Raw genomic sequence first — 22,848 nt, 5'->3', positions numbered from 1 at the left:
ACATGGTCTTTATTGTCTGCTTTCTGAAGCATTATTGCCTGGACACCATATCCAGGGGTGACACCAGATCCAAGTCTGTCCTAATGAACCTCTTCTCTGCTCATTAAGGGTTCCCCTTTCACCAAAGCTCTTTCTTGTTGTGAAATCTCCCATCAGTATGGAGGAAAGGGGACGGGACATAGAAGTAAGAAACAATGTACTCACTGTAGTGTGTGACTACTGTACTCTTAGTCCTTTCCTCCATACGACCCATCCGACGTCCCCCACAAATCAGTTGGTAGTAACGTGTGAGCGGTCAAGGACTAAGAGATGAGGCTGGTGAGAGGGGTCAGTGTGGGCGGGCACGCTCAGGCACAGCCATGGATAACCACTTTGAAGGGGAAGTTGTTTATTTCCGGTGTAAAAGGCTCCAGTACTGTCCCCTTAGGACGGACTCCCATCAGTGTGGAAGGAAGAGGATTATGGACTAGGAGAACAGTAGTCACTACAATGAGTCACTGTTTCTAACTTTAGCTCTAGGCCACACTAACACTGAGGTACACAGCAAGTATTTTAGAGTTGATTTTTTCCATAAATATGTTTTTCATATTTCACCTCGGAACAACAAAAATGGATTCTCAGCCTCCATTTTGACGCAAAGGCACTTTTGTAGGTTCTACCAAGGAGCCACAAACAAAATTCAAATCAGGGACCTTGAATGCCAAATCTTTAGCTGTAATATTTCGCAAGTATGCCTTCACTGACTATACGTTATTTTTAAGGACAGAGTTGTGGGGTGAATGTAGAGAGACAGATGTACACGTCATCTATACATCTGTCTCTCTACATTCACCTGCGTTACACTGGAAGAACAGCAAGAGAACACTGTGCATGCCATCTAGAATCCTCTCAATACCACATTGAAGGTATGAGAGACGTTATGCGCTCAGACAACTGTACCGAATGTGTCCCTGAACTGACGCAGTAGACATGAGCTTGCAGACACCATTGGATATAGAAGAACTATAACTAAAGTCAGATAGAAGAGAAGTGACGTCATGAAGAAGAGAAGATACAAGGATGCACTAAATCTGGTGTATGGGTGTCTGAAGAATGAAGATATAACTGAAGCAATGAAGAAAACATACACATAGAAGATAAGTGACAAGAGATGTAGTTGATGTATATACGCAGAAACGCAAGGTAGTTAAGACAACATAGAAGCTTGTTAAAGTAGAAAATACAACACAAGTAAAGCAGCCATGTTGGGAAAATGGACGTCGTCATCGTATAATAGTAAACGAGAAGCCGCAAAGAGACAAATCAAGGCTGCAGATCTGACCGGCACTGGAATACAGATTTGTGCAAGAACAAAGTGTGTTTTTTTCTTGGCTCAGGATCAAGGATGTGTGAGAAACCAGAGTATGTCTCACTGTCTATTCCCAGGGATTGCTTGCACAGGTGACTAGGGCACAGCCATCGCCTTTGGATCCAGACCCTAGGGGTGGATCAGTGTGGGAGGATCACCTGGATGAGGGGGTCCTCAGAGAGTGGGAGGTGAGATACCCAATGCTGAGACACGGTATCCTTCCCTTTTCCAAACCTTTACCCCATCCTATTTTTTGGGATATTTTCTGATTCCCCCTTCCCCACCACTTTCCTGCTCAAACACTGAACCGAGGAAGACGCGGTCTGACCGAAGATAGTCTAACACTCAAACATTACACCGGACATGTCCCGTACGGTCATGCAGAGTCAGGCAATTGACCACAATTGCATACACCTGATACCTATTGACTTTCCCCAAACAGATAAAAGGTGGAGCACTGGGACATGCTCTGAGGAAGGCAAGGCACGAGAAGGCACAGTTCTTCCGAGGCAGCAGCGAAGCAGGTGGAGCAGAATGGCAGACCAAGAAGCGGAGTCAAGGAGTGGAAAGACCTTGGGCGTCACGGCGAACGATCGTTACCTCCAAAGAATCTTGAAGGCTGCACAAGTGACCCCGACGAAAGAGATCTGTGAATCCGGCATTGTGTGTGAAAGATACCAGCAGCCCTTTCGGGTTTAGAAACCGAGTTGGGGAGGTGAAGCAGCAGCTGTGGTATCAACCTTGGCTCCTAGATCAAAGATGCGAGGGCAGAAACCAGCACAGCTGGTGAGTTAAAGAAAGCTGTGAAAAGGCTGGTCTGTGTTGAAGATAACATTTACAAGTGGCAACAGTGTATCACGAGAATGAAGGTTGCGCATACACTGAGAAGACGCGAGTGAAAATAAAATGTGTTTAAGCCGCCAAAGTATTGCTTAGCTGTGAATCGAACAAGTAAGACATGGAGACCTAACAGAGTGGTACGGCATAGTGAAAGTGCCCAATGAAGGTCTCTGTTTAAATGTGCATAGTGGTGCAAGAGGAAAAGTGAAAAGCAGAGAAACCCATGAGTGCCAAACGTTTCTGACACCAGTGGGAAATGAATATGAAAGTGAACTGAATCGAAGTGGTCATGCTGAGGTATTCGTAAAACCCCTCGCCCATTCGAAAGTCTTCGATAAGAAAAGTGAACTGTAACTGTGAGCAATTGTAATTTGGAATGTCCGAGCCTGACGGAGGGAGACCTCTAGCGAACTGTGAGCAATTGTGGTTTGGAATGTCTGAGCCCGACAGAGGGAGACTTGTAGTGAAATGTGAGAAAGTGTGATCGGAAGATCCAAGCCCGGCAGAGGGAGACCTATGTGAACTATAAAGCCTGAAGTTTGTGAACTATGAATCCTGGAGGAAAGGAACCTCTGTTTAGTTGAATTGAACCCAAGGCATCCTGCGAATACGAAACTGTGTGAACAAGACTTTGCGCGCCAAGAGACTTTTTTCCATGGAAGGCCTTGGTCTGCGTCCTGAACTGCATCCTTCTGTCTAAAGCCAGAGTGTATTCTACGACCCAAGTGTGCCACCTTATCCCATGCCAAAAACATGGGGAAAGGAGTTTTGCTCAGTTACCTTGACATATTGTTTTGAACACTACTTTTTCCTTTAAATATACATCTTTCCCTATGCACATTTATTGTAGTAGAGTAAGGACAGGCAATAGTTTTTTTTTAGTATAGGCCATTTTGTTTTGACTGACAAATGACTAGGACTGTTTATTTTTTTACTTTGATGGTTGAGAGTACTTCCATCTTTAGCTACAGGGCAAGCTAGGAGTTTTTCACCCCCCCCCCCTTTTTCAAGTTAAAGTAAATGTTTTTGATCTTGACAATCTTGTGTCTGTGTCTACTTGTGATACCATGCCTCCCTTACATATGCCATTGTGAGAAGCAACTGCAAGGAACAAAAGGAGTCGAAGAGGATAATATATGTACTTAAGACATATTTCTCTCAGATTAAGTAAGGGAGTGAACAATTGTGAGTGCCCAGTACAATCAAAGATGCAGAAAGTGCATGGAGCACGGAGCAACCAAGTCTCCAGAGGCCAAGAGGAGTAATAACATCTAATATAATTGAATTAAATAGCACTAAATAGAAGGACAGAATGGACAAAATCATGGTTTCCTCACACGTGATGTAAGACCAGAAGACTAGGCCTATTCATAAACCTCCGGACGAAGATAGCAATGTTCCATCACTCCCTGTAAAGTTCAGAGAAAGAAAACATGCAGCAAGGTCAACTACAAAGAAGTCGTCTTGGCTTAAGGCCTAACTGATGAGAGATAGTAGGCTAATAGGCTAAGAAAGGCAATTGTCTGACGTTACCTTGCACCTGGGTTTTATTGCTTACATGCTGCTAATGAGCCGAATGTCCAAAGTTGGTGAGAGTGCCAACCAATCATGAGGGCCTATGTAATGGTGGACCTTACATTGCGCAGAAGCTTATCCGTTGCTGTTATATTATCTGTATTTTACATAGCTAGAGGTTATTCCAGGCGTGCCTACCAGATAAGGGGCATCCAATGATGATACTAACACGTATGCAAACTATAGTTATATACACGTGTCCCTTAACCAATCGTTCCACCTAGTAGGTTTTACTGTTTTGCATGTAGGATGATGTCATAGCTCATGTATAACGAGGTATAAAACCTTTTGTGTAACTAAAATGTGGAGTATGTGAGCTACAATTTGTTTGTTCACCAGGTATTAGTCTTTGAGTCTGTCCGGTTATTTGGGCCTGAGATCATTTATAGTGATAATCCCATTCAACACTTGGAACGCTCAAGGTGCTATTGCACATGTCAGAAATTTGAGGCGGGCGACTTTTGGATGATTATCTTAAAATTTGCCATTTTATTCAATCATAACTGTTATCAAATGCCTCACTATCCCTACTCTGACGAGAATTTCACTAACACAGGATATCTGGCCCTCACACTTAAACATCAAATACATAAAGAAATATATGGCAATTCACTGTAACATCAACAATGCTATTCAGTCTTTCTTGGTAACCTGGGTGAACTCCCCTTTCCCAGATTCCAAGGTGAATTCAACTTGAATGTTTAACAAAAAAGAAACAAGGAAATCCAGGTGTAATACAGTCTCAATTCAATTGTTGGTTCCTTCAATGTCAAAGTAAAGTTCCAACAACAGAAAAACTTCTCTTCTTGGTGAAATTTCAACTTCATCCAAATAGCATCAATGTCTTTCCCAGCCAAGATGGCTTTGCTACAACTTCCAGATGTTGAAAACGAAAATACTACAGTTCTTTGTTCGGTTATGATAAACACAATGTCTGATAATGTTAATGAAACACAGTGCTTGGTTAACACTTGGTACGTCTTTATAAGATTAGAAGTCATGGTTTGTATCTTTGTCAGGATGACTTCACAGCACTTCTACTTTCACCTTAGCTATTCTTCAACTGTGAGCCCAAGAGTTCATCATGAGGGTCTACTTCTCTGCCTCATAGTATTCCATCTTCAATTGTGCTACTGAAGTATTAAATCTACTGACAACCAAATACACCACCACAGCTTCAGTACTTGTGACTTTAAACAAGTTTCAGATATGACAAGATTCACTTTAGGGTACGTTAGCACCTTCAAGTAAGCAAGGCACGCTTCCTCAGAATATTTCCTTTTCCAGAGAAGCAGGCTCTTTGTCAATCTTGTCTGTCTGCAACACTGACAACCCAAAATTGCCTATAGGGCCCACTTCTCTCTTCTCTTTATTGGCTTTGGCAATGTAGGTTGTATCAACTTCAAAGAACTTTTACAAGTAGCAGGTTTCCCTTCCCGCAACCTTGCCTTTATTCCTTTGTATACTGTTAGCGAGGATAATTACCCAGAAGCTTTGTTGTCACTCTCTTGGCTTCAGTAATGCTTGCACACTCTTGGCTTGGGCAGTGCTGGTGTACTATTTGGCTCACAGAAATGCTTACACTCTTATTTGGCTCTGGAAAAGGCTAGTTTCACTCCTAATTGGAGAAACGCTTTGTTCACTCTTGGCTTGGGCAATTCATGCTCTTTGCAACTCGTAATAACAATATTCAAGCACTTAACCTCTATTGTTAGAATAGTTTGACTGCTTTAGTAAAGATTCAGAGGTCACTCTTCCTCCCCAAATCTTTATTAGGCACACGTGAGCACTCCTTTATGTGTTTTCACAAAACTAAAGTTCAAAAATGTTTTACTGCATTTCTTCACTGCGCGAGGGAAGCTGAGAATGTCTGCTTTATACGCAAATGCTACAATTCAAGTGTTCCATTGTTAAATAATCAACTGTCAGGTTAGCATCACTTCTACTCATACGGTAGTGAGTATATTGCTGGACACTGTTGCCGGCTGTGCTTGCGTAAGGAATCAGAATGCTGTATCATACTCACTGCCTTCTTTATTCCTTCCTGCACATGTTACAAGACTTTTACGACTTCTGGCTTAACTTTGGACCCGCACCCTTCCTCTCTGAAGGCGTCTCCGGACCGGCCATGCAATTAAGGAGCCCCTCTCGCTCCTGAGACCCACGGCTTCACAGCAACTTCGAGCCATGATCTCCACCATGCTTCCTGCTGCGCAATCTGCAATTAGGTTTGCATGGGGAAAAGCAGTCTTCCTTCACGCCTTCCGCTGCGCATCCTCTGCACATCAGCGGTTGGGGGAACAGGAGCCTTACAGGACAAGCAGTTGAAATCTGCTGTATTAGAGTCCTGGCATCACTGCTTCTCCCACTTATGCCTGGATTGCCATCACTGTGCTTTCTTCCTCAGGTTTAATTGCCTGACTAGTGCTGCAACATGACTCTTCAGCCCTCTTCCTCATCCCAGTACGTATTGGATTGTGGGGCTTGTAGCCCCCATTATTAAAATTAAATATTTTTGTCAACTTCTTACTTTTAAGGGTATATGTGCCTTAAAGGTATTTAGGGATGAATCATCAGAATTCACTGGTACAGACTAAGACAATTTATTTAAGGCAACATTTATAGATTCCCTTTTGTTGTACCTTTGGGAGTAAGGGGGATTTATATCCTTCGGACCTCAAATGTTTTTTCTTTCTTGGGGTTTGTCCAGATTTTATGTCAACTGTGCCCATAGCCACAGATTATATTTGGTTCAGATACATCATAACAGCAATAGGCCATTGCATGCATTGGCAACTTTAAAAGGTTCACCCTTGCCTCCTCCCAGTACACCACCCCTAAGGTCTGGAAAAGGAAGTGTCTGCCTTTCCCTGACCATCATGGAGGAGACATTTTAGGCAGGGGTTTATTGAGGGATGTGTAGGATTCATCACAGGGCTCAATGCCTTCATGGTTTCATTGGATTTTTAATAACTATAGCAGCTGAGACCATTCCTGCAGTGAATAGAGGAAAAAGCAACCCATGTCCTCCACGTGTTTCTCTTCTAGTGGCACTACAGTTGCAAAATGGAATGCCAACATCTTTTGGTCAGCGCGCCTTCCACCTTTTCTGATGGCCATAGTGTGTCTTTAATGAGCAGGTGTGAGCAAAATGTTTACCCATGAAGCGAAAAGTGCGGAATCCACACTAGAATCAGTTTCTGCCCATTCCACAAAATCAGTGCTATGGTTCCACTGCCACAGACATTTCTCAGTTTTGTACTGTTTGGCGCAGTGTGATGTTTCGGTCCCATGTTAGTTTCGTGCAGCGCGAGGAGAAACTTTGCACTGGTCTTTTCTTTCAATCTTTTCTTTCAATCCATGCTAGTTTCATTCAGCAGCAGGTTTTTCTATTTGTGTTAGGCGCGTGCAGCAACACAAGAAACATTGTACCGTTTTTTTTTTTCCGATCTGTGCTAGTTTCATGCAGGAGCATGAGGAATATTTAGCTTTTTTTTTCAATCCGTGCTAGTTTTGCGCATTGCCATACTGCTGTTTTCGATCCATGCTAGGTTCGCGGGGGCATCACAAGAAACGTTTGTGGCTCATTTCAGTTCGCAAAACAGCATGAGAAACTTTGCACTGCTCTTTTCAGTACACAGGGGCGATGGAAGGGTGGATTGCAGTGAAACCGATCAAAATCTTACAGATTTCGCTTCCGCGAAATCTGTTAGGGAGAATTCAAATTTCTGTGCTAATTCCCTTCAACCTTTCAGACCCCCAGCTCTTTTGCTGGATTTAAGACTTTTTAATTTTAACCCTGGAGTGAGTGAGACCTTTTTCTCACTCTTTCATGCGTTTTTACCTGATAAGGATTTTGTGTTTGCACTGTTTTTGGAGTCTGCCAAACTCCATAGGCATCTGCTTTTTGTATGGTGACACACAGCACCTTCAGTGCAGTGTCACTGAGAAATCCTTTAGATTTCTCATAGGTTTAAATAACTTTTCTTGTGTGAACTACAGTTCCCAAGAATAGTAAAGGTAAACTGACTTTTCCTACCTTTTTCTCTTTGTAGGTCCAGCACACACCATGGCATGTGTAGTGCTGGGGGGTTGTCTAGTAGCCCCTTATCCTACTCTCATGTAACATTTTTATGTTACCCTCACTACTTAAAGTGGTTGGTGGCAGTGGTTTACTTTTTCCTACCATTGTGCTTTTGTACCACAGGCTGAACCGCCAGCTGCAGTACAACGCCCATGGGTGACCATTTTGTCAAATGGCCCCAGTCTTCTTTTTTTGCCGTTTCCTGTTTGTGAGGTCTTACTTGGGTTTTATTCTGTGCGTTGAGACGGATTTGAGCCCTTTGTTTGTGTTGCCTTTGGCAGGCTTCAGCCCTGAAGCCCGCCTCTGGCTGCAGTGTGTCTGGAAGGACAGGATGTGAGGGAGGGTCTGTGTCATTTGTCTCTAGGAATGTCTGAATGCAACTAGTCCTGATTGACTGGCTGGCTGGCTGTCCTTGCAGGACAGACACCCTGCTGAGTGATTGTCAACCTGGGCTGTGCATGAATGGGAGAAACCTGCTTAAAAGGCGTGGGTTTTGGCACTACAGGCGGAGTCAACCACTGGGAGAAACACCGACAAACCCTGAACGAAGCTTGCTGCAACCTCCTGGACCTTTGAATTGCCCGGTCAAGCCCTGCTGCTGTGCTGAAGTCCTTTTTCACCTCGACAGAGAAGCTCTGAACGGAACGACCTCTCCTTTTGGGTTAGTGGGACCAACTAACCCTGAGACGAACTCCACTGGACCACCTTCCCCGACTTTGTGCCTCTCTGCTGCATCGTAAGCCCAATGCCAGGGGTTGAGTGTCCGTAGTCGAGTGCAATGCCTGCCGTGGTTCAAATCCGGCTAGAAGCTCTAGGAGTCTCCTAAGGACCCTCCAGAAGCAGAACCTCCAGATCCAGAGTCTCCTCCCCAGAGTGCAGGGACCGAGGGAGCAGGGAGGGTCCAACCTGTGTCCAGGATCCGCAGTGCTGTTTGCTAAGTGCTGAAACCGCAAAGTTCTGCTTGACTGAAAAGAGCCTGTAATTGCCAACGACCTCCCAAGTTCCGCCGCAGGAGCCCACCAGACGGTTCTATGTCCTTTCATCGTCATGCATTTCAAAGCCTGCAATTTAAACGTGTATGAAATAACCCCGCCTCCTGCACCTATTTTTAACTATACCCGACCCCCCCAACTGCTTAACTGCCCTTTCCCACCACCCCCTCCCACAAAAAAATTGGATGAACTTTGTTATTTTGTACATGTTTAAATTGCAGGCTTTGAAATGCCTGCCGATGAAAGGACTTGGTACCCTCCAGACGTCCTCCCTCTTGTCCCCACGACTGAGGTTCAAGGGTCTGCACTGCTGTAGCAAGACAGAATCCAGCTGGACCACTCTTCTTCAAACCAGAGGTACTGTTTAGGCTTGGGGTACTTACCTTATTGTCTTTTAGCCATACTATTCTCATTTGGGAATTGCATTGGCTTAACTTTTAGAGTGGATTTCAGCTCTCTTCTCACAGGCTTAACCGCTTGTGGCCCGACAAGTGATTTTTCTAAAGACTCTCTAACTTTGTGCAATACTTTGATCTAAGAAGTGCATCAGATCCTTATATTGTGTCCTAAATGACTTTGAGTCAAGAGTTCGCCTTGTACTTGAACACTTAGTGTAGGGAACAAATTCTTCCCAACAATATAACCCTCTGGATGTGTACAAAAATGATACAAAGGGATTTATTCTTTGGAGGAATGGACACGACACGAACACCAGGCTGCCTAAAGAACAAAAAAAGAATCAGGTTAGGGATGCAAAACAAAACACTATGCCACAACCAAACACACCTCAACAAAAGGCTAACCTGAACACGAATGAGATGGTAGGCTGAGAGCGTGATCCTTCCCAAGGGATGACTTTTGAACTCTGTGTGTTTCTGCAATACATATACCCAGGTATTATTGTGTTAAACGTAATCAAACAAGACACAAAATTGATTGATCTGTAGTAGTGAAAAGTGCTGTGGCTTACCGTATGTGATGTATGTGATGTCCACAGATGCAGATGAGTTGGATTCCTATATAATGGTGATTGTTCGTAGCAGTTGAAACACCAAGAAAGGTGGAAACAATTATCCCTAAGCAACTAACCCCCGACGGCACGAGGACGCCTACAAGCGGTGTGGCAAGTCTCTAGTACTTCTAAGCCACCTGGCCCGATGGCCCGCAGACGCCTAACGACTCACCGCAAATGCACAGGCAGTCACTAGTCTGTGTGCTGGGAGGAGATATCCAGTACGTGAATGCTTCCGATATTTCTTGGTGTGGCGTCCGAGTGGAAAACGGGTCGGTAACAGTACGGCAGGCGAAAGTAGCAGTGGGCGCGAGGCAAGGCAGTCCTGTAGAGCGCTCCGAGTCGTAGTTAACACAAGGTTGACAGTAATCCAAGGCAAACATGAAACAGACAGGGGCAAGACAATAAGCGAATCAATGAAACAGGCAATAAGTTCAAGAACCAGGAAACCCACAATATTAAAGTAACGAACAAGAACCAGGCGTACTTCAGTAAAATCAGAAGCACCGAAGCAAGGATAGGAGGTGCCTAAGTACTATTGTCACATGGCCAGCAACGTGTGTGCTTTGCGGATAGGAGGCTTGGCGTAGACCACAACAGGGACACCACAGTCTCCATGGCAACCTCCAGTTTCTCTCGTAGCGTGTGTTGCTGTAGACTCTCATTGCTTTCTGGGGTCTGTAGTGAATGCACTACTGAGGTGAACAGAGTCGGATGTTTCTCTGAATGGAATGAAAGCGTGGTTTTGGTGTATGCGTGCCCAAGTTGTACATATGTCTCAGTCTAGAAACACCAGTCCAGCGTGGTCTGGAGATACTGGTGCCTTGAATCCTGACACTTTGGCTGTCCTGGCTCCCTGAAGACTCTTCTAGTCCATTGACTTCGATACTGTGTGCTGCTGGGAAAGGCTTATCTAGATGTCATTGGAAGATTTAGTTGTCTTCACATATACTGAGAGACTGTCTAACCTTTCTCCTTCCCTAACCTTTCCTTTCTGCAACCTATACGAAAAGGTGGGTTACCTAATACCAAGCAGATAAGTGTTGTGTAGTCTCACACAGTGTGACTGCACCAATTCTTACCTAACACTCATCCCAACATCCTATGTACCACAGTGTTCAACAATTAAATTGGGCACTGTATACATCTGAGAAGGAACCACTCAACTGGAGAGCTAGTGTATGAGGTGAGTAAGGTTTTCTGAGTGTTTTTTATTAGCTCATACAAATGTGTCTGATACCATCTTTAATACAGCAGTTCTTTTCATTTTATTCATAAAATCTATAAGTTGTCAAACGCTGTTTATTTTACTTCTATCTACCTTTTCAGGCCAGAAAAACCAACTACCCATTAAAGTCACCAGGAATAAGGCCCAATAGTGGAAGGCATCTCTCTGCCTCTGGCACGCTGCGTGGCCACCCAACACCCTTGGAAAGGGAACCATGTAAAATGAGCTTCAGTAGGATTACCGAAGTGGACCCGGAGTCTACCATCACCCCACCAATGTCTCCAAATACTCCTTCCACACCACCAGTGTCTGCTTCTTCGGAGCTTAGCGTCTTTTTAGATATTGACCTCAGCAGTTCCTATGGTATGTACTTACAAGAGGTTTTATATTAATTTTTGTTCCTTGGTATTTGTAAAGCAATGCACCTGCCGTTTGCAAGGCTTCCTGCTACCAAAGGCTGTCAGTGCTCATAACATCACGAGTTGGGAGCTCGGCAGACCAGGATGTATTCATTATTAGTGTTTGCATGAGTGTGTGGTACTGTGAGCTGGCTTTGTGGACCAATGAAGTTAGCAAAGTTTGTGGTTATTGAGATATGTGTTCACATTCCAGATGACGACTTAGTCCCAGTTTGTGTGAGATTTTGTAATGCCCCTGTACTTTTGCATGTGGTTAGTGCTTAGTGTAAGGCTGCAGAAGTAGGACGCTGACATAGTGGTAGCATTTCTGTTGATAAAGACTTTTATTATTAAAAAAAATAAGGAAAATCCTGAACTGTTCCTATGACTAAGTGGGGATGCCCTACGTCAACAAAAAGACTAAGGACTCTGTCCGGATATCCGTTAAAATCAAAATAGTCCACCGTCTGGTGCCAAAAAACCTATTTACAACTCTCACACTTACAAAAAATAACAAAGGTATAAAGGGACTTCCTGATCCAGAGGAATGACTCCCTTCCTCTGTACAGTGTCCAATCGTACGTGGGAACGTCGCCTGTGAGAATGACTCCCTTCTCCAGGTTTCATTTATCCTCAAAAAGGCCAACATAAAGTTCCAGCTTCAATCAAAGAAAAAAGTGCAAGTTCCAACAAAAAAAGATCTCTATGCAACGCCAGGGGGAAATGACTCCCTTCCCCTGGTCCAGGTATTTGCAAATGCCAAGGGGCTTCTCCTCTCCTGGCTCTCCACAAAGTTCACAGTACCAAAAGGATACCGCTTCTCCCTTATCTTCTCCAGGTTCTCACAGCTACCAGTGCGAATGACTCCTTTCCCCTGGTTACAGTATTCACAGCGCCAAGAGGACACCTCTCCTCTCTTGGCTTCTCATGGTTCTTGCAAGCAGAATGACTCTTCCCCTTGTCACAGTATTCGCAACATACAGTTTACCAGCTTGTTATCACTCCCAGCCTGCCTGATATGCTCTCCTGCCAGGCGCTAGGTCATTCTTTCTTCCTCCCACTTAGTCACTGTAATATTTTCTCTTCCCCTTATTTGCTAGTCCTGGCCCAGTCAACTTGGTTCACCCTTCACTCAGGTTCTGTGTCTTGGAAGTCTGTCCAACACAGTTCAGCTGGCAGCCTTGGTGTGCTCTCCTGCCAGGGACTGCCTTGGTTCCCAAACCCGCTACTTTGGCTCTTCACATGTGTGTCCGAGACCCCTTTCTCAGGTTTGTAGCATGCTTCTCTTAGGCCTGGTTCACAATCCTGCCGGGCATTCGTTTGTGTGCATAATTCACTTGGTTTCTTAATGTTACGGTCCCCAACCCCTCTTACAACCTTGTAATGTCTGATAATGCCCAGTTCACTATCCTGCCAGGCCTCTTTGGGGTGCTATTTCATTCCCTTCTGACCACAGCCTCAGGGGTCTCCCTGTGCCTCCTTCCCAGTCCCCCTCTGCATACCTTTGCACTTGTTCCACGAGGGTTCCGGTCCTTGGCAACACTGGTAAGCTTCTGCTGGACTTTCTTGGTCTTCTCTTGGCAGATCCCTAGCTGATCTCTTCCAGTGAGGGAGTCTCCTATTTCCCTTAGTCCATTGCACCCTGTGACCCAACCCCCCTCCTCCCTCTTTTGGAAGGCACTCTGGACTTATTGGTTTCCTCAGTGAGGGACACTGCACCTTCCCTTAGTTCCCCACAGGCTGCTGGGAATCAAGAGTTCCCCCTCTCTCTGGGTAGTGCAGTGGTTCACTTCTGTTCCAGCAAAGCATTCCTGCCCCCTGCACCTGCAGGGAAGGCTGGAGAACATTTCTTGGTTTCTCTCCTCAATTTCTACTCTAGATTAACCAATCGGAAACTAACTCAACTTTTTTTTGTGGTTCTGAAGTGTGATCCTCATGCTTGTGTTCATCTCCCTTGTCTTAGTACTGATCTTTGGATCCTTTGTGAGTCATTGGAATCTTCCTAGTCACAGTACTGGGAAAGGGATCTTCACTTGGGTAACTCCTATTCTTTCTCTATCCTTCATATTCCTTCCTGTTGAAGTCACCCTGCCACTACCTCTTATTGATAATATGGTACTATGGTAGCCATTAAGGCTTTTAAGACAGGGGTACTTTCTAAATTCCCAATTTTTAACCTAAATTGGTTTTGGAGGGTAGCTTGGTGGCAGCTAATATTTCGTTTTGGCTACAACAGAGGTGCAAGCCGATTTGCCTCCTTAGTAGACCAATGTACTTTTATGCTAGTCATTGGGGTTCTAATGTTTTTTTTAAGTTCTATTCTTGCCAGCTTTCTGAGGGGCTTTCTATGGTGAAAGAAATTAAGAGGCAGGTCTGAACTGGCCGTTGTGCACATGTGGGCTCTTTGTGAGACCAACATGGCATCCTCTATAGTGGCCTGAACTGGTCTAGACTGATTCCTGGCCCTATGCAGGCCATTGGACTTCCTGAGGGGTTGGGCTTGGGTATTTGGTGTTTTGGGGGCCAACTTGTTGGCTTTTTTTTCTATTCTTTATTTATTCAATCCAAATTACATTCAAACATAACAGTTCAACAAATTACTGATTCTTCTACAAAATATCAACAATGTTATAATAACTAAACATTACATTTTAAAAACACAATATCCCACATAAAGACAGAAATACAATATTAGACCTAATATACATCAAGAAATCTTCTCCATATTTTCTCAAACAGTTGCATTTTCTTTTTTTTCTGAGAATTACATGTTCCATATCTGCAATAGAGTGCATTTCTGAAATCCAATCAGACGACAATGGCATAGTTTGCGACTTCCAATTGCGAAGTATCAACTTTTTTCCTATTAATGCTCCTCTGAACAAGAATTTCTTTTGTGACATTGTAAATTCACCCAATAAATCATTACTACCCAAAATCATTGTCTTAAAATCCAGATCAATGTCAGTTTCCAAAACACAAACACATGGTACAAATATCAGACCAAAATCCCTGAATTCTAGAATAATACCAGAACATGTGTTCTAGCGTACCAACATCACACAAACATTTCCAGCAACCATTAGACTCAGTCATTTCCCTTTTCATCATTCTTTTTTTCAGGGCTCCAATAAACCCTGTTCAGTATTTTTATCTGCCTTGATCTTTCACTCAAATTCAATTAACAAAGTTTGACATTCTCTCACATTTCCATCCATTTTCCCCCTGAAATATCGTATCCCAAACGTTGACTCCATTCTTCTTATTTTCACATTCTCTTTGTAATTAGAAACCATTTGTTTGTACACTCTACTCACAATTCCCCCTTCCCCCGGTTGTTTCCCAGCCGTAAATATTTCCAGATTCACATCATCCTTCCACCTCACATTTCCAATACTCTTTTTTTAGACGTCTGTAATCAAGTTCGGAATAATTCACAATATTCCATCCCTCACAAACCTCCGCCCCCGAAATCCATTTCCCGTTCTGCCATAAGCCACCAATCCAACACACTGCAGCCAAAAACCACTCCACCCAAAATAACACCTTTCCTTTTTCCTTAACTGCTGCATTCATCCATATTAAAGCATTAGGTGAATGTAAAGCATCCGATCCCAAATATTCATAGAGGGATTTCCAACATTTCCTCAAAAACTCAGTAATGGGGTTTCTTCTACTCAGAATGTTTGTCGCAGTAAGGACAGCCCTTGGCAAAAGTGGCCATACAATCCCCGCTTCTGCAACAACCCAGTCATTAGGTTCTTCCAATAAAAACGGCGCAATAAACTGGCATGTAAAGGCTAGATGATGGACACGAAAATTAGGCAATCCCAAACCCCCTTTTCCCAATGGAAGTTGAAGTTTCCGCAGCTGTAATCTCATTGGTTTTTTGTCCCACATGAACAATTGAACTAAATAGTCTAACTCTTTTCAATATGAGGATTTAATTTCCAGAAGGAGCATGCTAAGTACATAATTAATTCTTGGCGTAGCAGTTATTTTTAAAGCATTTGTTTTACCCCATAAAGATAATTTTAACAACGGCCATCTTTCCAGGTAAATTTTTAGATCCTTGCATACCTCATTCATGTTCTCTTCAACCATGTCCCCAACTTGTGGAGTCAACCACACACCAAGGTACTTCATCCTCCCCTCTCACCATTGGAATCCCCACAATGAAATAAACAATCTATCACAAGTGAATGTCAACGGCATCACTTCAGAATTAGAACAGTTAATCTTGTAACCCGCCACTTTATACAATTACTCAATATCTCCATCACTTTAGGTATGGAACTATTTAGATCTTTCAAAATCAACAAAAGATCGTCTGCATAAAACCAGTTCTTTTGATCTGCCCCTTGAATACCAATGCCATGTAAGTCTTGACACTGTCTCAAAGCAATCGCCAATGGTTGAACCGCTAAAACAAAAAGCAATGGTGACAAGGGACAACCCTGTCTAGTGCCCCTCCGTAATGTAAATGATCCAGATCGTATACCATAAGTCTTTATATCAGCCATTGGAAGTGTATATAACAGGCATACCCAAGACACAAAACCCTCTCCAAAGTTCATTTTCTCCAAGACTGAGAAAAGATAGTTCGAGGGGATTGGGTCCTCCGACGTATTCCATATCTATGACAGGTAATGTCCACAGCTGTGCTGCTTCGGAAAATCTTTGGCTCCTGCGTCGATGACGTCGATGCGGCGTCCCCGAGGACCTCCTCCGACGGCCGACGTCACCCGATGTGATAAGTAGGACGCACGACGCCCATAGCCTCAGTTCCGTTTTTTCCGCGAACGTGTTAGCTTCGTGAATCTCGGTACGCCTCGACTCGTTGGAGTTGCTGTTTTCTATTCTCGGTTCGTTGAACCTGTTCGGTTGGTTGTGAAGACCTGTTCGTGGCAATGTCTTTCTCATCTTCGACCCCACGTCCGGGCTTCAAGAACTGCGGGGACTGTGGGTCCCAGATGTAGGTCACGGACTCGCACAACGCCTGCCTCTGGTGCCTCGGGGAGGCCCACGATACGGATGACTGTGTCGACTGCCAGTCGCTCACTGCAAAGGCCTTGCGGGAACGCAAGAAGAAGCTGTCGGTAGGCCGGGTGTCTAAGCCCCGGAAGTCGAGGTCTGCAGGGCTTTCGACCGATGACTCGAGGGGTGACTCTCCGCGTCATCGTCAGAAGTCTGGTGGGTCTCCTTCCAGGAGTCGGTCTCGCCACTCCTCTGCCTCTTCTAGGCATTCCAGGAAGCACTGGCATAGGTCGCCTTCCCCGTCCTCTTCCGAGGACTCCGCCCGTCGGCGTCCATGCAAGCGACACCGGAGGAATGGGCTTCCTTCGGGAAGCAGATGCTAGCGATTCTGGACTCGCAGGGCACTGGTCCGTCCACGCCTCCGAGTGGGGTCGGTCGACACCGGTCGAGAGACACTGCCCGTACGCCTTCGGGCTCGGGTGGTCGGCACGGCTCGCGGGAGAGGTTCCGCTCGGACAAGGGTAGTCGTTCTCGCGATGCCCGTTCCAGGTCCCGGTCCTCGACGTGCTCGAGACAGCGTGATCCTGTGCCGTCTTCGAAGAAGACGTCGACGCCTGTGGCGCCGAGGTCGTCGACGATTTCTCTCGAGGTTCCGTCTTCGAGGGGGTCCTCGACGCCGTCGGCACCCAGGTTGTCGAAAGACACACTCGGAGCTCCGGCTTCGAGGACTGTGTCGACGCCGCTGATGCTGACGGCGCTGCAGCTGTCGTCGACGCCGATTCGCTGGACGTCGACGCCTTTTCTATCGAGGCCGGCGCCGACTCGTTCGGCGCCCTTGACGCCTTTTCTGTCGACGCCGGTGCCTATCAAGGCGGTGGTGTCGGAGGGGCCCCGTGGCACGGGGTTTGACCCTAGAAAGGCTATGGCTAAGGTCTGGCGCTGCTTTGGTCCGCAGAGGTCTTCCTCTCCCCGCCTGGAGTACATTTCAGAGGGTGATGAAGGCTATGATGGCGGCCTGGTTCCATTTGTGGTTCCAGATGACCTTATCTCGGGCCATAGCCAGTTTGATGACTTGAGGCAGTCGCTGCATGATGCCAGTGGACTGGACACCTCTCCGGAGGTGGAGTTTTGTCGGCCGGAGCCTGGCACTCATGCCGATTCTTCATATCGGCGCCTTATGTCTCGGGTTACCGAGTACTTGGGTTGGTCAGCTCCCCCAGGGGAGTTCGTTCAGGATGATCTCACGGACATCCTTGATCTCGGTCCACCCACTGACCCGGTTTTGCCTTTTCATATGGCTCTGCAGAGGAGGGTGGCGGCGGCTTGGGCTGCTCCGGAGAGTCTCCCGGCAGTGGGCAAGTTTTTGTCGCAAAAGTACCGTCCAGCCAGTAGCGACCCCTGCTACTTGTCTAGGCACCCCACCCCGGAGAGTTTGGTGGTGCAGGCGGCTACGGCCCCGGCAAAGCAGGCATCGTATCCTACCATCCCTCCGGATAGGGACGACAAACGTTTTGACGGCTGGGCGAAGAAAGTGTTTTCTTCGGGGGGTATGGCGCTTCAGGCGGCCAACTCCATATGTGCCTTGTCTCGTTTCACGTACTCTGTGGAACTGTGTTGCATTAGCGGCTGATCATATTCCCGAAGGGGACAAACGGGATGGTTTCCTTGCTATGGTTCAGGATGGCAAAGGATGCTATGTGTGAGGCCGTTCAGTCGGGTTTGGACTTGGCGGATTGTGTCAGCCGGTCCATGGCGGCGAGCACCGTAATGCGCAGGTTTGCATGGTTGCGGAAGTCTGGGTTCGCTCCTGATGTGCAGTCCCGGCTCCTCAACATGCCTTTTGACGGTGAACACCTTTTTGGCAGGAAGGCTGACGAGAGCCTTGAGAGGTTGCAGACCTCCAAAGCTGCAGCGAAATCGTTGGGTGCTGCAGTTCGCCAACCTCCGCCTTTTCGTCCTAGGGGACAGCAATGGAGGGGAGGTTCCTTTCGCTATTACTCGTCCTTCAGTAAAGCGAGAGGAGCTAGCAGTCAAAGAGGCCATCGTAAGAGTGCCAGAGGTGGAAACAAAGGTACTCGATGTGCCAAGGCCGCTCGGGCAGTTGCCTCTTTGCCCTCAGGCAACGCCGCAGCCGCTACCACTCAGTCATGAGGCCAGGTCCCATGGTTCGCCGGTTGGGGGAAGGCTGGCACAGCATCTTGTAGAGTGGCAAGCCATTACTTCGGATGTGTGGGTTCTGGAGATCATAACCCATGGCTACTGTCTTCCTTTTTGGCAGAAGCCTCACAACAATCCACCACGGAACCTCTCTTTGAAGAGTCCGAATCCGCTCCTTGCGCAGGAAATTCAAGCCCTGCTGGAGAAAGGCGCCATAGAACTGGTGCCTGTAGCGGAGAGGAACAAGGGATGGTATTCCCCTTATTTTTTTATTTCAAAGAAAGACGGGGGATTGAGACCCATCATGGACTTGCGCGGTTTGAACAAACTCCTCAGGAAGGACAAGTTCAAGATGGTTACTCTTTCTCAAGTCCTCCAGGCCCTTCAACTTCAGGACTGGTTGATGTCTCTCGACCTCAAGGATGCTTACTTCCATGTGCCGATCCATCCCAAGCACAAGAAGTACCTGAGGTTCGCGGTTGGCGACTCGCACTTTCAGTTTCGGGTCCTGCCGTTCGGATTGACCTCTGCCCCGAGGGTTTTCACCAAGCTCATGGTGGTGGTGGCAGCGCATCTCAGGAAAGGGGGGATTCACGTCTACCCCTACCTGGACGATTGGTTGATCAGGGGGAGCTCTCCCGAGCAAGTCCTGGATCATCTGTCCGTCACCTGCCACTCCCTTCACAGGCTGGGCTTCTCCCTCAATTTAGAGAAGTCCCATTTGACACCAACGCAGCGGCTCCAGTACATCGGAGCAGTGCTCGACACGTCCCTGGGGCAGTGTTTTTCTCCTCAGGTGAGGGCTCTTCACATTCAGCAGATGGTGCACAAGTTTCAGTTTGCCCAGAATCTCCCAGCGTCAGAGTTCTTGAGACTGCTCGGCCTCATGGCATCCTGCATTCTTCTGGTGCCAGAGGCTCGTCTGTGGATGAGGTCTTTGCAGTGGGCACTCAAGCTCCAGTGGTCTCAGTCCTCCGGCAGGCTGTCGGACCCTGTTCAGGTGCCGCCCTCGGTAGCCCGGGACCTTCTGTGGTGGGCCGTCGAGGGCAATCTGATGAAGGGGGCCCCATTTTGGCTGCCCTGGCCGGAGGTGACGATCATGACGGACGCATCCTTCACGGGATGGGGAGCTCATGCCAACGAGTTGACAGCGGTCGTTGGTCTCCGTCGGAGTCCAGACTCCATATCAATCTGTTGGAGCCGAGTGCCGTCAGGCTAGCCCTGAAGGCTTTTCTGCCGACTGTGCGTGGGAAGAGTGTCCTGATTCTGACAGACAACACGGTGGCCATGCACTACCTCAACAAAAAGGGGGGGGCAGGGTCACTTCGGCTGTGCAGGGAGGCGATGCAGCTCGAGTTCTGGGCCATCCAGCAGGAAGTTTCGATCTCGGCAGTTCATCTGGCCGGAGACTACAACGAGACGGCGGACGCTCTGAGCAGGCAGAGCACGATCTCTCATGAGTGGGAGCTGGCTCAGGAGATTCTCCTGGAGATCTTCACCCTTTGGGGGACCCCTCAAGTGGATCTCTTTGCCTTCAGTGTCAACCGGAAGTGCGAAAGGGTTTGCTCGCGGGAATTTCCTCCAAAAGGAGCCTCAGGAGACGCGTTTGTGGTGGAGTGGTCATTCCCACTGCTGTACGCGTTTCCTCCAGTCTCCGTCATCCCGCAAGTGTTGCAGAGGTTACGGAGGTTTGGTTCCCGGATGATCCTCATTTCTCCGGCGTGGGCCCGGAGGACGTGGTACCCGGGCCTTCTAGAATTGTCCATCTGCCCTCCACGTCGTCTTCCCTACCGAGACGATCTGCTCTCACGGGAAGGGGGTCAGGTTCTCCATCCAGAGGTCAGATCCCTCAATCTTCACGCTTGGCTTCTGAAAGGTTGAGGTATAAGGATTGGGACCTCCCTGAAGACGTGATGGAGGTGTTGCTCTCGGCCAGGCGGCCGGCAACAAAGTCTCTGTACCGTTGCCGTTGGAGAAAGTTCTGCGACTGGTGCAGAGTTCAGAATGTGGATCCTTTTGAATGCGACATTCCCATGGTTTTGTCTTTTTTGCTTTCTTTGGCCCACAGGGGCTTGCAAGTGGGGACCATTAAAGGTTACCTGGCGGCGCTGTCCATATTTAAGCGCTCGTCTGAAGAGTGTTCCTATTTTAAGATTCCTTTAATTTTGCAGTTTTTGAAAGGGCTCACTAATGTGTTCCCTCCGTCACCTTTTTTGGTGCCAGGTTGGGATTTGAACCTTGTTCTTAAGTTTCTTATGGGTGCTCCGTTTGAGCCTTTACATTCTTGCCCGTTGAGGCTGTTGACTCTGAAAACTGTGTTTTTGGTTGCGGTTACTTCCGCTCGCAGAGTGAGTGAGTTACAGGCACTTTCAGTTAAGCCACCCTTCACTGTGTTTCACAAGGACAGGGTTGTCCTTGGAGTTCGTCCTTCTTTTCTTCCGAAGGTGCTTTCGGATTTTCATTTGAGCCAGAAGGTTGTTCTTCTGGCGTTCTATCCTCCTCCACATCCTGGTAAGGAAGAGGAGAGGCTCCATGGGCTTGATCCTCGGAGAGCGTTGAGCTTTTATATTTCGAGCATGTCCTGGGTCAGAGTGGACGATCAACCTTTCATTGGTTACGCTGGGAAGCGTTTGGGACAAGCTGTGACGAAACAGACTTTGTCTCGTTGGATTATTTTAGCTATCTCCGAGTGTTACCGCTTGGCGGGTAAGGACCCTCCGGCTGGCTTGCGGGCCCATTCTACCAGAGGAGTTGCTGCGTCTACTGCCCTCCAGAGGGGAGTTCCTATTCGTCACATCTGTGATGCAGCCACCTGGGCTTCAGTACATACTTTTGGACGTCACTATTTCCTTGATTCCATCAGAGTGCAAGATCTGGCCTTTGGCAAGGCAGTTCTCTATTCCGCAATTTGATTGGGCATGCTAAATTTGTATTCTAAATTCTTTCCCACCTCCTTGCTTGGTACTGCTTTGGGAGTCTGTCATAGATATGGAATACGTCGGAGGACCCAATCCCCTCGAAGAACAAGTTACTTTCTTACCTGGTAACGTTCTTTCGATGGGATGGTCCGACGACGTATTCCATATCGCTCCCTCCCTGCCTTCCCCGCTGCAGAATTTCTTTTGCGATTGCAGCTTGCGTTCCGCAAGGCCTTGTGTGTCTGACTGGCAGAAAACTGGTGGCACACGTTCTGGGAAAAAACTATAACTGAGGCTATGGGCGTCGTGCGTCCTACTTATCACATCGGGTGACGTCGGCCATCGGAGGAGGTCCTCGGGGACGGCGCATCGACGTCATCGACGCAGGACGCAGGCGCCAAATATTTTCCGAAGCAGCACAGCTTTGGACATTACCTGTCATAGATATGGAATACGTCGTCGGACCATCCCATCGAAAGAACGTTACCAGGTAAGAAAGTAACTTGTTCTTCCAATTTACTCTGTCAAACGCCTTTTCTGCATCAGGCGAAAAGGCAGCTACATCCTCGGATTAGGGTTGAGCTTTGCACAATGTTAGCAAAAGTTTCTGTACATTACTTGAAGTCTTACGATTCTTAATGAAAGCCGATTGGTTCTCATGTACTAGATTCTCCATCAGGTGAGCGATTCTTAATGCTAAGACCTTTGCCAGAATTTTATTATCAATATTGATTAGACTTATTGGGCGATAATTTGCCGGAAAATTACCATCTTTTCCTTTTTAAAAAAACAGAGATTGTCGCATGAATAGTGGAAGACGGTAAAAGACCCTCATCCCTTGATGTAATGTATGTATCCTTCAACATGTCTAACACAGAATCAGGTACAATCTTGTAAAATTTCACCGGTAATCCATCCGGACCTGCTGTCTTTCCAGTATTTAAGTTGTGATTTGCTAATTTTATTTCATCTAAACTTATTGGTTTTTCAAGGATTTTTGTTATCTTTATCTGGTATTTGTGGAATCTCTAAGGACTCAAAAAAGGACTCACCATGACCTGTGACCTCCAACTCATTCTGATATAGTTGTGAGTAGAAATTCCTAAAAACTTTATTTATTTCCATAGGATTCAATGTAATATGACCATCTGAGCGACAAATGGATGTACTAGCCATCTCAGACCGTTGCTGACGAAGTCTGTAGGCCAGCCAGCGATCACTCTTTTCACCTTGTTCAAAGTAGGAACATTTAAGTCTGAATAACTACTTCTCAGCCCTTTCATTAATAATTTTGTTAATTTCTCTTTTTAAGTTACATA

General features: G+C 46.6%; 1 protein-coding gene across 1 annotated transcript in view; it reads left to right on the top strand.

The window, feature by feature from the left end:
* SOS2 (SOS Ras/Rho guanine nucleotide exchange factor 2) overlaps window positions 1-22,848 on the top strand; it is a 1,344,468-nt gene that overhangs the window by 1,203,017 nt on the left and 118,603 nt on the right. Inside the window, exon 20 of the mRNA XM_069638977.1 lies at window positions 11,181-11,442. Coding sequence (XP_069495078.1) covers window positions 11,181-11,442 — 262 coding nt within the window. The remainder of the gene's footprint in view (window positions 1-11,180; window positions 11,443-22,848) is intronic.

This window comes from Ambystoma mexicanum, chromosome 14 (genome assembly GCF_040938575.1).
Source record: "Ambystoma mexicanum isolate Mex_15411 chromosome 14, UKY_AmexF1_1, whole genome shotgun sequence".
In the NCBI taxonomy this organism is placed as follows: Eukaryota; Metazoa; Chordata; class Amphibia; order Caudata; family Ambystomatidae; genus Ambystoma; species Ambystoma mexicanum.
The sequence above is the reverse complement of the archived record's forward strand: the minus strand, read 5'-3'. Positions and strand labels throughout refer to the sequence as shown.